Source organism: Raphanus sativus, chromosome 1, assembly GCF_000801105.2.
Source record: "Raphanus sativus cultivar WK10039 chromosome 1, ASM80110v3, whole genome shotgun sequence".
NCBI lineage: Eukaryota > Viridiplantae > Streptophyta > Magnoliopsida > Brassicales > Brassicaceae > Raphanus > Raphanus sativus.
The window spans coordinates 622,176-638,119 of NC_079511.1; the positions used below are offsets into that span (position 1 = coordinate 622,176).

At 41.3% G+C, this 15,944-nt stretch overlaps 2 protein-coding genes across 2 annotated transcripts; both read left to right on the forward strand.

Annotated features, from left to right (window-relative positions):
• Positions 1 to 3,264: 3,264 nt before the first annotated feature.
• On the forward strand, positions 3,265 to 4,358 carry LOC108835788 (uncharacterized). Its single transcript, XM_018609007.2, has 2 exons — positions 3,265 to 4,012; positions 4,098 to 4,358. Exons 1-2 carry the CDS (start codon positions 3,320 to 3,322, stop codon positions 4,179 to 4,181), a joined length of 777 nt encoding a protein of 258 aa, XP_018464509.2. The 5' UTR covers positions 3,265 to 3,319; the 3' UTR covers positions 4,182 to 4,358.
• A 3,739-nt stretch (positions 4,359 to 8,097) lies between these two features.
• On the forward strand, positions 8,098 to 15,939 carry LOC108862536 (endoribonuclease Dicer homolog 1). The gene is made up of 18 exons (XM_057002720.1): positions 8,098 to 8,419; positions 8,517 to 10,107; positions 10,199 to 10,421; positions 10,500 to 10,672; positions 10,758 to 10,880; positions 10,965 to 11,125; positions 11,214 to 11,447; positions 11,550 to 11,700; positions 11,785 to 11,967; positions 12,052 to 12,216; positions 12,306 to 12,401; positions 12,491 to 13,119; positions 13,384 to 13,481; positions 13,574 to 13,764; positions 13,842 to 14,747; positions 14,832 to 14,996; positions 15,079 to 15,476; positions 15,557 to 15,939. Exons 2-18 carry the CDS (start codon positions 8,524 to 8,526, stop codon positions 15,732 to 15,734), a joined length of 5,658 nt encoding a protein of 1,885 aa, XP_056858700.1. The 5' UTR covers positions 8,098 to 8,419; positions 8,517 to 8,523; the 3' UTR covers positions 15,735 to 15,939.
• The last annotated feature ends 5 nt before the right edge of the window (positions 15,940 to 15,944 follow it).

Genomic DNA, 15,944 nt, shown 5'->3' on the forward strand with positions numbered 1-15,944 from the left:
CAAAAGCCTAGATTTGTACATATTTAGCCGTTTCTCTGTCCTCAACCACCGAATATTTGTCTTGATAGACGGCCATTTATGAGTCTTCAGTTACATTTATTAGGGTTTTCTTAGTACAACATTTATTTTGTCGTTTATAAATGATTGGCTCAAGAGAATATATTTCCTTTTATGGTTGCATGTGATAGATTTGTCTAGCCCTAACTAATCTTTGATTTTTTTTTTCCGCAGATGAGTCAGCTTGTGCGTCTATGGCGTGGGGATTGGAAGAAGCAGCCCAACGGAGACTGGATTTTCTTTGAGGACCCATCTGACTTCGGTTTCGGTGCATTGATCGGCGAGGGTGAAACTTTTGAGTCACTGATGACTATCGTTCGTATGCGATACCAACTGGCGAACACAACCCCTGTTGTCTTAAGCTACCAGCTTCCTGACCATATGCTGGTCCAAGCGGGGAGGAGGTCGCCACCGATAACTCTATCTACCACCGCAGACGTTGGCGTCATGTTGACTGTCCGTGATTGGTACGCGGAGCAAACTGTGAATGTCACCATCGGACCACAAAACGTCGCTATGTATCATTTTCATCGTCGTGACAACTTTGTTGTCCGCGGCAGGACCTTTGTCGTTGATGGAAGCTCTAACGAAGAGGGGAGAAATGCGTTCGAAGGTAAGCTATTCAATCATTACAAACCTACTATATTTTTGTTTGCATTTCATGTTTATTTGATCTGTATATTGGATGCTTATGTCAAGTGTTTTGTTGTGTTTCAGGTCTCATGAATGAAAGGATTATCGTTTGTAGTGTGAGTGTTTTGGAAGAGATCTTTAGCGAAGAGGACATGGTCATCTTGCACCGTGTTGCTCTAGAGCTGAACTCTCCCAGTTACACTCGTGGTCGTCGTGCCCCTCCCCCATCTCCGACTACCAACGGCGGTTCTACTCGAATGGAACTTGTACTGCTGGATGATGACGACGAGGTGATGGCTACTACACAAGTGAGTAATGGAGGCCACAGTGGACTAATCGTTGCAAACTCGGGTAAGGGTTTAGTTTCTCTAGTTTTTTTTTAGTAGTTCATCTTGTATTAAAGATCTTGTTTCATAAGTAGTAAAAAGGATATTTTTAGAGTTAACCGTTATGTGTTTAATTAGCTTGCTAACATGTGATGTTTATATCTCTAGGTGAAATGACTATTGTTCCTGTTACGGAACAACAGCTGGAACTCCCTCTCAGCCAGCCACCCACAGCCTTTGGCGACGTCGGTCTTGATCTCATGGTTACATCCCAAAACGGAAACCCCGAGATTGACTGTGAAGGGTTCCATGACAACTTCATGTGGGAAAGACTCTTGGAAGAAGGATTGCTTCAAACTGTTCAAGGTAATATCACGCACAGCCCAACGAGCCCAACGAGCCCAACCAGGAGTCTCCCAAGTCTGTTCTCCGTGTGCTTAATGGGCCTGAAGCCCATGATGGTGGAAACTCTTCTACTGGATCGTCCGTCGGTGTGACATCACTTGTGCCTGAAACCGTCCTCACCCCAGTTACTGGGACCACTTGCGGTTCAATCTCTAGCGTCGGAACTCAGCCGGTCGGACTAATGAGCAGTGGCAATGCTTTACTTGCGGAGTTTGACAAGTACATTGGTATGGTCTTCGTCCTAAAATCTCAAGTTTTTAATTCTATTGGGCCTAAATAATTTGGCCCAATTACTAACTTCTCCACTCATTTGCAACAGAGGCAAGATCGACAATGGCGATGCTCTCTCCTGTTGGGCCTGGGCTTCCAGCTTCCGCAGCTTCTGCATCGTTTGCTTCAGGCTCAAAGAGTGTTGGATCTCCAACACTTAAGTTAACCTTGGGCCGTCCCAACCAAGCAGGCCCACCGAAGAAGGACCGTGCACCGGAGGATTCTTCGCCGGAGGACAGCGGCAGTGGGGGTTCGTTCTAAGTCTTCAAGATATAATCAAAAATAACTAAAATTTTTTGTTTGCTAAGATCGGAAGGCATTATAGCCGTAATCGTCTCTTTTTCCCCTCTAAGATCGGCTTTATTATCTCGGCGGCTAACTACTTTGTTTGTGTGTGTTTTTGGATATGTTGTTCTCTATGTTGTAATGGAAACCGTCTTTGTAAAATATGACGTCTATGTAAAATACCAATGAATGTTATCTTTTTAATATAATGATGTGTGTTTATGGCTTGACTCTTATCTTTCCTTTTTATCAACTCTCATTAATCTAATAAACTTTTTTACTATGAATACGTTTGTAGGGGACGGAGATCACTCTCCAACTGACCTATACGTTGGTATGTACTTCAAGAGCAGAGATGCCTTCAGGCAACATATGGCATGCTACGCAATAAGCAAAAAGTTCAAGTTCCGGTGTGAAAAATCTGGTCCGTATGTCACGGTCTTGTCATGCTGCGGAAACACATGTAAATGGCGAGTCTATGCAGTCCTCATCGAGGGCACAAATGCTTACGAGGTTAGGAAGTTAGTGAGCTCGCACAGTTGTTCAGTTGACGAGAGAGCTGGATATCAGAGACAGGCAACATCTACTGTCATCGGTGAGATGATGAAGCCAAAGTTTGTTGGTTCTGGTTCCGGACCAAGGCCAATGGAAATAAGAAACATGATGCGAGGGGATCATGCAGTTAATATTTCCTACTGGAAGGCTTGGCGTTCACGTGAAGCAGCAATCGACCAAGCAAAAGGCTCGTGTGTGGCTTCTTACAAAGCACTCCCCACATACTTGCATAAGCTTGTAGAGGCCAACCCAGGAACAGTTGCTGATTTAGCAACAGAATACCAGGAGGGAGTTGCCACCGCTTCAAATATATGTTTCTCGCCATGGGAGCTTCGATCAAGGGTTATCCTTACATGCGTAAGGTGGTTGTTGTCGATGGAACTCATCTGAAAGGGAAGTATGCAGGGTGTCTGCTAACAGCCTCAGCACAAGATGGAAACTACCAGATATATCCGCTTGCGTTTGCTATAGTTGATGGAGAAAACGACAAGTCTTGGGAATGGTTCTTCCAGAGGCTAACATCGATAGTCCCAGACGAGGAAGGTTTGGTGTTTGTTTCAGATCGTCATGCATCAATATACCAGGGACTCAGGAAGGTATAACATTTCAAATATATTGTAATAAAATAGTTAACCGTCTAATATCTGTGTTATCTTTGTCCAACAAATGTAGGTGTATCCAAGTGCCGGTCATTGTGCTTGTATTGTCCACTTGAAGAGAAACAAAGAACGAACTTTAAAGAAAGACACCTTGGTTACTTGGTTGCAAAGGCCGCACGAGCATTTAGGATGTCTGAGTTCTACTCCACTTTCAACGAGATCAAGAAAGTCAACCCGAGATGTGCCGACTACTTAATTGATCTTGGATTAGGTCATTGGGCAAGATCTCATTTCCCAGGTGCACGCTACAACATCATGACTAGTAACCTGGCAGAGTCATGGAACGCAGTATTGCGTGAAGCCAGAGAGTATCCTGTGGTTCCGTTAATAGAGTTCATACGTTCTAAGCTAATGTCATGGTTCTCAAAGAGACGTCAGTCTCTCGAAGGTAATAATGCTGCCTTGGCTCCTAAGGTATTGGAACTGCTTGCTGCCAGCTTTGAGTTGACAGGTGCATTTGAGGTCAAGAAGGTGGACACCGGAGAGTACGAGGTGCGCGACACGAGTGGTGTCTCATTCCTCGTAAACCTGCCTGAAAAGAGTTGCACTTGCTACCAGTTCCAGATGCTTCGCATACCATGTTCACATGCAATTGCTTCAGCAATACAAGCAGGGGTTAATGTAGAATCAATGGTTGCAGACGTGTACAGCGTAGCATTCATGAAGTCTGCGTACAAGGGACATATATTGCCTCCAAAAGAATACGAGATTCACTCGGAACTCTCTTCGGCAATGGAAGCTCTCTACCTACAACCTCCTTCAACTAGGCGCCCACCAGGAAGGCCTCGTAAGCAGAGATTCCTGTCCCGCGGTGAAGTGCGTGTAAGTTAAAGAATAAAAACAGTGTATATTTTTAATTTTGTTGATGCATGCACCTGATTTGCTTGAAAATGCACTTGTTTTGTAGATGAAGATAACTCGAAGGAAGACAGTGTGTAGCCGGTGCAAGGGGATAGGTCACAACCGTGCTACATGCAAGCAACCAATATGATATGAATGCAGCTACAGAGGGGATTGAAAGCAAACGGAGGTGTACGCAAAGAAGGTGGTTTAATGGCATGCGAATAAATGTTGACTTGTGTAATAGATGTAATATATAAGTGATGCATGTTCTAGGCTTGGGTATGGGGATTTGGTTGTGCTCCGTATTATTATCTTAAATAAAGCTTCCCCCTCTTTTTATGTATGTTGACTCTTAGAGAATTTCCATTGTGTACAAGAACCATATGTTATATGTTATATGGTTGGTTGCTTGCATGGTTTTGGCAGGGTCAAGAACCATATGTTATATGGTTAATTTCATATAAAGCTGTAATATGATCCCGTTAGACGGCTATAATAGGTAAGGAATCATTTTAACTAACCAAACCACTACTTGTTGAACATTTAACAAGTGTTTAGTTTTACAGACATGTTAGCTAGATATTTAACAACTCACTAATATATTACAACAATTATACGGTTAATGAATACCTCAAATAGGATAAATGTATAGTTATCCGGTTAGATAAAATGTTATCCAGTTAGACTTGGTTTAGTATATAAGACATGTGTTTGGGTTTAGGTATTTGGGTTGATATGATTAATGATTTCGGTTTGGGTTTAGGGTTTAGAATTAGTGAATTCGGTTTGTCAAATGCTAACATATAAACAACCACAAAATATAAATGAATCATTAACCATAAACCCTAAACCCTAAACCCTAAACTCTAAACCCTAAACCCAAACCGAAATCATTAATTTTAAACCCTAAACCCAAACCAAAATCACTGACTCTAAACCCTAAACCCAAACATTATTCCTAAACCCTAAACCCAAACCCACATCATTAATTCTAAACCCTAAACCCAAACATTAATTATAAACCCTAAACCCAAACCGAAATCATTAATTCTAAACCCTAAACCCAAACCGAAATAACAAACCCTAAACCCTAAACCCAAACCAAATCATTAATTCTAAACCCTAAACCCAAACCGAAATAACAAACCCTAAACCCTAAACCCAAACCAAATCATTAATTCTAAACCCTAAACCCAAACCGAAATCACTAATTCTAAACCATAAACCCAAACCGAAATCATTAATTCTAAACCATAAACCCAAACCGAGATCACTAATCCTAAAACCAAAATCCCTAAACCCAAACACATGTCTTATATACTAAAACCAAGTCTAACGGGATAACATTTTATCTAACCGGATAACTCTGTGTTTATCCTATTTGAAGTATTCATTAACCGTCTAATTGTAGTCTGCAGAATATAAAATGTTATCTGGTTAGACTTGGTTTTAGTATATAAGACATGTGTTTGGGTTTAGAGATTTTGGGTTTAGGATTAATGAATGATTCTAAACCCTAATCCCAAACCGAAATCATTAATTCTAAACCCTAAACCCAAACCGAAATCATTAATTATTAATTCTAAACCCTAAACCAAACCGAAATTATTAATTCTGAATCCTAAACCCAAACGTTAATTATAAATCCTAAAGTCAAACCAAACATTAATTCTAAACCCAAACCGAAATCACAAATTCTAAACCCTAAACCCAAACCGAAATCATTAATTCTGAACCCTAAACCCAAATCGAAATTACTAACCTAAACCCAAAATCCCTAAACCCAACACATGCCTTATATACTAAAACCAAGTCTAACCGGATAACATTTTATATTCTGCAGACTACAATTAGGCGGTTAATGAATACTTCAAATAGGATATATACAGAGTTATCCGGTTAGAAAAAATGTTATCCCGTTAGACTTGGTTTTAGTATATAAGACATGTGTTTGGGTTTAGGGATTTTGGGTTTAGGATTAGTGATTTCGGTTTGGGTTTAGGGTTTAGAATTAATGATTTCGGTTTGGGTTTATGGTTTAGAATTAGTGATTTCGGTTTGGGTTTAGGGTTTAGAATTAATGATTTGGTTTGGGTTTAGGGTTTAGGGTTTGTGATTTCGGTTTGGGTTTAGGGTTTAGAATTAATGATTTCGGTTTGGGTTTAGGGTTTAGAATTTGGGATTTTGGTTTGGGTTTAGGGTTTAGAATTAATGATTTCGGTTTGGGTTTAGGGTTAATGTTTGGGTTTAGGGTTTATAATTAATGTTTGGGTTTAGGGTTTAGAGTTAGTGATTTTGGTTTGGATTTAGGGTTTAGAATCATTCATTAATCCTAAACCCAAAATCCCTAAACCCAAACACATGTCTTATATACTAAAACCAAGTCTAACCGATAACATTTTATATTCTGCAGACTACAATTAGACGGTTAATGAATACCTCAAATAGGATAAATACAGAATTATCCGGTTAGATAAAATGTTATCCAGTTAGACTTGGTTTTAGTTTATAAGACATGTGTTTGGGCTAGAAATTTTGGGTTAAAGATTAGTAATTTCGGTTTGGATTTAGGGTTGAGAATTAATGATTTCGGTTTGGGTTTAGGGTTTAGAATTAATGAATTCTGTTTGGGTTTAGAGTTTAGAATTAATGATTAATTTATCTTTTGTGGTGGTTTATATGTTAGTTTTTGAACGAATCCAGGGAATGCAATTGTGTTCTGTGAGAGCGCTACCTCGTCCTTCTCCTTTATGCTACTTATAAGCATCTCAAATGATAGGCGACCCCAAGGATATGCGAAAAACTCATCAAGATCTTTTATCCTCTCCGCATGAACGGGCGAGATTTTCGGGTAGTGAGTTGTAGGAAGTATCACCGACGAGAGTAGAGCAAGACACGCATATTTAACCCGTATCTCTTTGTCAGTGACTGTCTTACTCTTCAACATTTTAATGACAGAAGATACACTGACCTCTTTCAACATCCCAAACAGTGAATGCCAATATGGCTTCTCCGATATAAGATCCTTCATTATCTTTTTTGACGGTTTTGGGTACTTCCCACAGGGCAGACCAGTGACTATCGCAAACTCCCGTAATGAAAACCTGATTGGATCATCAGCAAAGAGGAACCATGCTTCGTACTTCTTCTTCACTTTAAGCTGCTTCGATATAAGAAACCGTCCTAGGCGACCAGAGTAACTTGGTTTATCCGCGAGCTCGATAAACCTCCCGAATGATGACTTCCTAATAACCTCAATTTCATCTTCTTCCAACGCATCAAGGATAATGCTGATCCCACCGGCTTTGTGATAAGGATTTACCCTGATCCCGACGGGCTCTTCACCGGCAGCGAACATTCTGTTCGGTAGGTCCATTACCTCTGTTGCTTCGTCTGATTCCATGGACACTACACCGAAGATAAGATATCGATTATAAAACTAACAAACTGCCCCAACAAAATTAATCTCTTAGATTTGGTAACACTCGTCACTAATCATACCTGATTATTCAATTGTTTGGCGAGGAGAAGGATCAGATTAGAAATCGCAGTGAGAGAATAACTATTCTTCAAATTGTCAAAGTAGGGTTTGAGTTGAAAATGGTCTACTCTGAAACGACGGAGAAAACGATATACACGGTAACCGGGAAGAGAGAGGAATCGATACTATCATATATTCTTCGGGTTTCGTAATGCAGAGGCCCAAAAGATATGATTTTTTTCTAATATTTGCACTCTTGTATTGAAATTCAATGACCGAAGCATGGTCTGCATGCTATATCGTAGGGGCTTTTCTAGTAGGGATATTTCGGTATTATAGAAAAGTGAACAATGCCTAGACCCTACGAAAACCTACATTGCAAATTTAGACATAATTCTTGTATATGTGATGCAAATTCTCTACTTTATTCTATGTATATAGGATACAATTACTCAAAAAAAAAACTTTACAATTTATCATAGAAAGTTATACAATAACGCGTCGAATTTACACGGTCGGTTTGCAGTAAATAATATTTTTTTTTATATGCACAAGTCGGGGAAAATAATGAAACAGAGACAAGACAAGACAAGACAAAGAGAGAGAGAGCAAGTGGAAAACAGACCAGAAGAGAGAGAGAGAGAGAGAGAGGAGTGAAACAGAGTAAGGGTTCTATAGACCGTGGAATCATCGAATCACACACACTCTTTGCAACAACTTTTGGAAGGGTTTTAATTTCCTTTTTCTTTTAAAAAAATAAAATCTTTGGTAACTCGCCTCTAGGGTTTAGCTTGCTCTTCCTCGTGATCCTTCTAACCTGTAAGATTGGCCTGTTTCGTTTAGTTTCGTTTCGTACGGTCTATCTAACCCCCTCCTAGTTCTGTCTCCTCTCTCTCACCCACGTAGTAAGATCTTCCCTCCCTTTATAATCTGACCTTCTTCCGAGATTTATCTTAAAAAAAGGTTTTAATTTTGATTTGTGATTCGATTGATTTGTTATAGAGAGAATATGGTAATGGAGGACGAGCGTAGTAGTAAGGAGGTCACAAAGCCTTCTTATTGGCTAGATGCTTGCGAGGACATCTCTTGTGATCTCATCGATGACCTCGTCTCTGATTTCGATCCTTCCTCTGTTTCTGTCTCCGAATCCATAGACGATGAGGTCGGCGTCAACAACGATTTCTTCGGTGGGATCGATCACATTCTAGACAGTATCAAGAACGGTGGTGGCTTACCAAACAGCAACGAGGCTCCTCCCCAGTTGCTTGCTGGAGAGATTACTAAAGAGAATTATGTGAGTGGTGTTAAGAGAGACGAGGTGGTGTCGAAAGAGGAAGGAGACAACAAGAACAGGAAGAGAGCTAGGGTTTGTAGTTACCAGAGTAACATTCCAGGGAGAGGACATGCTGATTCTAGGAAACGGACTCGAAGCTACTACGACGAGGCTACTACTGGTCATCATAATAAGAGAAGAGATTGTTACAATTACAGAAGAGATAACGTTAGAGAAGCTAGGGGTTATTGGGAGAGGGACAGAGTCGGTTCGAACGAGTTGGTTTATCGGCAGGGCACTTGGGAAGCTGATCACGAAAGAGATGTCAACCGGAGAGAAGGCGGCGATAAGAAGAAGGCATCAGAGGAGAAGCCTGAAGAGCAGCGTAAAGAGAAAGTTGTGGAAGAGCAAGCGAGGCGGTACCAGTTGGATGTGCTCGAACAGGCTAAAGCAAAGAACACGATCGCTTTCCTCGAGACCGGTGCTGGGAAGACGCTTATAGCCATCCTTCTCATCAAAAGCGTTCACAAGGATCTGATGAGCCAGAAGAGGAAAATGCTCTCTGTGTTCTTGGTTCCTAAAGTGCCTCTTGTTTATCAGCAAGCGGAAGTGATCCGTAACCAGACTAGTTTCCAAGTGGGGCATTACTGTGGTGAGATGGGACAAGACTTCTGGGATGCTAGAAGGTGGCAGCGAGAGTTTGAGTCTAAGCAGGTTCTTGTAATGACAGCTCAGATTCTGTTGAATATACTGAGGCACAGCATTATCAGAATGGAAGCGATTGATCTACTGATCCTCGACGAGTGTCACCACGCTGTCAAGAAACATCCTTACTCGTTGGTGATGTCAGAGTTCTACCACACAACGTCTAAGGATAAAAGACCTGCCATCTTTGGAATGACTGCTTCTCCTGTTAATCTTAAGGGTGTCTCAAGCCAAGTTGATTGTGCGATAAAAATACGCAATCTCGAGACCAAGCTTGATTCTACGGTTTGTACCATAAAAGATCGGAAGGAACTAGAGAAACATGTGCCTATGCCTTCGGAGATTGTGGTGGAGTATGATAAAGCTGCTACGATGTGGTCTCTTCATGAGAAGATAAAGCAAATGATTGCAGCTGTTGAAGAAGCGGCGCAGGCGAGTTCGAGGAAGAGCAAGTGGCAGTTTATGGGGGCTAGGGATGCTGGAGCTAAGGAGGAGCTGAAACAGGTTTACGGTGTTTCCGAAAGAACAGAGAGCGATGGAGCTGCTAATTTGATTCATAAACTTAGAGCTATTAACTATACTCTTGCTGAGTTGGGTCAGTGGTGTGCTTACAAGGTAAAATAAAAAGAGAGTGGAGAAAAATAGTTTTTGTTATTTTATTATTTGAGATTAATCTTTTTTTGTTTGTTTTTGTTATCAATCAAAGGTGGCACAATCGTTCTTGACTGCGTTGCAAAGTGACGAGAGGGTGAATTTCCAAGTGGATGTGAAGTTTCAAGAATCATACCTGAGCGAGGTGGTGACGCTCTTGCAGTGTGAGCTTTTGGAAGGAGCTGCTGCGGAAAAGGCAGCCACGGAATGTAGCAAACCAGAGAATGGTAATGGAAATGATGATGAGATTGAGGAAGGAGAGCTCCCTGATGATCATGGTTAGTTTTTATCCTCATTCTTACTTAGCTTGTTATCTGATCCAAGAGAGTATATTAACAAGGGTAATGGGGTTTTAGTGGTCTCTGGAGGGGAGCACGTTGATGAAGTAATAGGAGCCGCAGTGGCTGATGGGAAAGTTACTCCAAAGGTTCAGTCGCTGATCAAACTACTCCTCAAGTATCAGCACACATCCGATTTTCGCGCCATTGTTTTTGTTGAGAGAGTTGTTGCTGCTTTGGTTCTTCCAAAGGTTAGGATGAATTTGAAAAATCACTTTGATTTTCATTACATTTGTTTTTACTGTCAGTATCTCTGAGCTTTGGTTTTCTTTCCAGGTCTTCGCGGAGCTGCCTTCTCTTGGTTTTATAAGGTGCGCCAGCATGATCGGTCACAATAACAGCCAGGAAATGAAGTCATCTCAAATGCAGGATACTATTTCCAAATTCCGAGATGGTCAAGTATGAATTATTTTCTTAGTTTTGGGTAAATAATTAAGAAAGTTTATTATAAACTCTTTTGACATGTCTTTTCCCTTGTGGTAGGTGACACTGTTAGTCGCTACAAGCGTTGCTGAGGAAGGACTTGATATTAGGCAATGTAACGTTGTAATGCGTTTCGACCTTGCAAAGACGGTGCTTGCATACATTCAGTCTCGTGGTAGGGCAAGAAAGCCTGGATCAGACTACATACTCATGGTCGAGAGGTACACATGTTTTGCAACTTCGTTATTTTTTAACAACTGGTCCAAATCTGGACTCTGATATAAGTGTTTTAACTTGTGTTACTTGTAGGGAAAATGTATCTCACGCGGCATTCTTAAGGAATGCTAGGAACAGTGAGGAGACGCTGCGAAAAGAAGCAATAGAAAGGACTGATCTGAGTCACCTCAAAGATACATCGAGGCTAATCTCCATTGACGCTGTGCCTGGTACAGTTTATAAGGTGGAGACAACTGGTGCCATGGTTAGCCTTAATTCCGCGGTTGGTCTCATACATTTCTACTGCTCTCAGCTTCCCGGTGACAGGTCAGTTTACCGACAACCACCATGTTCTGTCCTAATGACCGACCTTTCTTCTTCTTGTATGAGAACGGTGGATTGTTTTCTCCTCTTTTGTGGTCTTATTAGGTATGCGATTCTTCGTCCTGAGTTCAGCATGGAGAAACATGAAAAGCCTGGCGGACACACCGAATATTCATGCAGGCTTCAGCTTCCTTGCAATGCACCCTTTGAAATTCTCGAGGGTCCTCTTTGTAGTTCGATGCGTCTTGCTCAACAGGTGGACTTTAATAATTTATCTTTTTCGTTTATTATCTTTCGATGTTCCATGTTTTTTAAAGTATTGTGTGTGTTGATGTGTAAGGCTGTATGTCTAGCTGGTTGCAAGAAACTGCATGAGATGGGTGCATTTACGGATATGCTATTGCCGGACAAGGGAAGTGGTCAAGACGCTGAGAAGGGTGACCAGGATGAAGAAGGCGAACCCGTTCCTGGAACTGCTAGACACAGAGAGTTCTATCCTGAAGGTGTAGCGGATGTACTTAAGGTATATAGTTTCCACTCTTAACCTTTTTTAATTTTTTTGCTAAATGTGGTGTTAAGAAATAGATTGTTTTTGTTCGCTCTACAGGGAGATTGGATTTTATCAGGAAAGGAAGTTTGTGAGAAGAGCTCAAAGCTATTCCATTTATACATGTACAGTGTTAGATGTGTAGATTCTGGGTCTTCAAAAGATCCATTCTTAACCGAAGTTTCAGAATTCGCGGTTCTTTTTGGCAATGAGCTGGATGCAGAGGTTCTTGATTCTCTCTCCCCCCATTGTTTTAAGTTTGTAGCAACGGTTTTCCCTTTTCTAATGACTATTGTATTGTTTTAATGGGACAGGTATTATCGATGTCTATGGATCTTTATGTTGCTCGAGCCATGATCACCAAAGCATCTCTTGCTTTCAGGGGATCACTGGATATTACAGAAAGCCAGGTTTGATCGAGTTAACAACAACCCTTTATATTTTCTGCTTGGAAAATCTCTTTTCATCTTATGTTATCACTGGCATCTTCTTGTTGCAGCTATCATCTATTAAAAAGTTTCATGTGAGATTGATGAGTATAGTCTTAGATGTTGATGTCGAACCCTCCACGACACCATGGGATCCTTCAAAGGCCTACTTGTTTGTCCCCGTGACCGACAACATGTCTGCGGAACCCATAAGAGGAATCAACTGGGAGTTAGTTGAAAAGATAACCGAAACCAATGTGTGGGACAACCCGCTTCAGAGAGCTCGTCCGGATGTGTATCTCGGGACTAACGAGAGAACTCTCGGTGGGGACAGGAGGGAATACGGGTTTGGTAAACTTCGTAACAACGCTGGATTCGGGCATCAGCAGAAATCTCACCCAACTTATGGTATTAGAGGAGCGGTTGCATCTTTTGATGTTGTGAGAGCTTCTGGATTGTTACCTGTGAGGGAGGAGGAAGCAGGAAGTGATGTATCATCGCAAGGTAAACTGATGATGGCAGATGGGTGCATGGTTGCAGAAAGTCTAATAGGGAAAATAGTGACGGCCGCACATTCAGGGAAGCGGTTTTATGTGGACACTATTTGCTACGATATGAGTGCAGAAACTTCATTCCCAAGGAAAGAGGGGTATCTAGGTCCTTTGGAATACAACACTTACGCTGACTACTACAAGCAGAAGTATGTTTTCAATTATTTTCTTAATAATTCTAAGGTTTATAGAGAAGCACTCTACTAATACTTTGTTTTTTTTGCTTGTTACCATGAGGACTTACATGGCCTCAGTTCATCTCCTGTGTTGTGCAAGACTGAGAAGAAAAGCATGTTTATGTAATATTCATAGTATATGACTTGCGTTTCTTCTTCTTCTTGCACAACCTGAGGAGGTAACTGGGGCTATCAAGTCTTCCTTGTTTAATTTTGTTTGTTTGTTTTGTCTATTAGGTATGGAGTTGATTTAAACTGTAAACGTCAACCTTTAATCAAAGGAAGAGGTGTTTCTTATTGCAAGAATCTTCTTTCTCCTCGGTTTGAACAGTCAGGTACTAAGAAATTATTATTATTCCCTTGAAAATTTATTGGTAGACTACTAACACATTCTTTTTTTTAATATGTTTTAAATTGCAATAAAAAGGTGAATCTGAGACGACACTTGATAAAACATATTACGTGTTTCTTCCACCTGAACTATGCGTGGTGCATCCTCTTTCGGGTTCACTTATCCGAGGTGCTCAGAGGTTGCCCTCTATAATGAGAAGAGTTGAGAGCATGTTGCTCGCTGTTCAACTCAAAAACTTGATTAGTTATCCCATTCCTACTTCAAAGGTAATATGATATTTAGTTAGAATCTTGTTTTTTTATTTTGTTATTCTTGTTACTAAACATTTGGTTTATATATGTAGATTCTGGAAGCCTTGACTGCAGCCTCGTGCCAGGAGACGTTCTGCTACGAGAGAGCAGAGCTTTTAGGAGATGCGTATCTGAAATGGGTCGTAAGTCGTTTTCTGTTTCTCAAGTACCCTCAGAAGCACGAGGGTCAGCTTACAAGGATGAGACAGCAGATGGTCAGCAACATGGTTCTTTACCAGTACGCTCTGGTCAAAGGCCTCCAGTCGTATATCCAGGCGGATCGTTTCGCTCCTTCTAGGTGGTCTGCTCCTGGCGTGCCTCCCGTTTACGACGAGGACACCAAAGATGGAGGAGGATCTTCGTTTTTCGACGAGGAGCAGAAGAAACACGAGGAGGACGTGTTTGAAGATGGGGAGATGGAAGATGGTGAGCTAGAGGAGGGTGACCTGAGCTCTTACAGGGTGTTATCTAGCAAAACGTTGGCTGATGTCGTCGAAGCCTTGATCGGTGTTTACTACGTGGAAGGAGGTAAAGCTGCGGCGAACCATTTGATGAAATGGATTGGGATTGAGGTGGAGGATGATCCCGAAGAGACGACCGAAGGGACGGTGAAACCTGTTTGTGTTCCGGAGAGCGTGCTAAAGAGCATAGACTTTGTTGGTCTAGAGAGAGCTTTGAAGTACGAGTTTGCGGAGAAAGGTCTTCTTGTGGAAGCTATCACGCACGCTTCGAGACCGTCTTCGGGTGTTTCGTGTTACCAGAGGTTGGAGTTTGTTGGTGACGCGGTCTTGGATCATCTCATTACGAGACACTTGTTTTTCACGTACACGAGCCTTCCTCCTGGTCGGTTAACTGATCTTCGAGCTGCGGCGGTTAATAACGAGAACTTTGCTCGTGTTGCGGTTAAACATAAGCTCCACTTGTACCTTCGTCACGGTTCTAGTGCCCTCGAGAAACAGGTAACACAAAAAATAAACCAATTTTTTTTTTTTTATTAGAGACAAATTACTAATCTCTTTTTAATTGTTGTTCTGTTTTTTCAGATTCGAGATTTTGTGAAGGAAGTCCTAACCGAGTCTTCTAAACCGGGGTTTAACTCGTTCGGTTTAGGAGACTGTAAAGCGCCAAAGGTTCTTGGAGATATAGTTGAATCCATTGCAGGTGCTATCTTTCTTGATAGTGGAAAAGACACAAGTGCTGCTTGGAAGGTTTGTTAGTTAGTTAGTTATTTCTGTTAATATTCGTTTATTTATTTTTTATTAATTTTGGTTTTATTAAATTTTGTTTTAGGTTTTTCAACCTTTGCTGCAACCAATGGTGACACCAGAGACGCTTCCGATGCATCCGGTACGAGAGCTGCAAGAGCGTTGCCAGCAACAAGCAGAAGGGTTAGAGTACAAGGCGAGTAGGAGTGGTAACACAGCGACTGTGGAAGTATTCATCGACGGTGTTCAAGTGGGAGTGGCGCAGAACCCGCAGAAGAAAATGGCTCAGAAGCTAGCGGCGAGGAACGCGCTGGCTGCCTTGAAAGAGAAAGAGATAGCTGAAGCAAAAGAGAAGGGAGCAAAGGGGAATGCAGGAGGAGATGAGAATGAGAATGGGAACAAGAAGAATGGGAATCAGACGTTTACGAGACAAACGTTGAATGATATTTGCTTGCGGAAGAATTGGCCAATGCCTTCTTACAGGTATAAAAATAGTTTTTGGCTTTTGGGGGGTTTGTTTGAGTGTTTCTGCTAATAAGTCTTGTGGTAAATATAATTGTTAGATGTGTGAAAGAAGGGGGACCGGCGCATGCAAAGAGGTTTACGTTTGGGGTAAGAGTGAATACAAGCGATAGAGGATGGACTGATGAATGTATAGGAGAGCCGATGCCGAGTGTTAAGAAGGCTAAAGACTCTGCTGCTTGTCTTCTTCTTGAGCTTCTCAATAAGACTTATTCTTAAATAGTGGTGGACTTGGTCACTTGTTGTATTGTTATGTGTTGTGTGGACTTGGTCACTTGTTGTATTATTATCATGTGTTGTTTGACTTATATTTACTATGTTGATGTTGTTAAAACTTTAAACAAATGAGATGTGTTGTGGAGTTTCTCATTTTACCATCTGTAACAAATCTTTGTTTTATATTAATATATACTTATGTTTTTTAGTTAG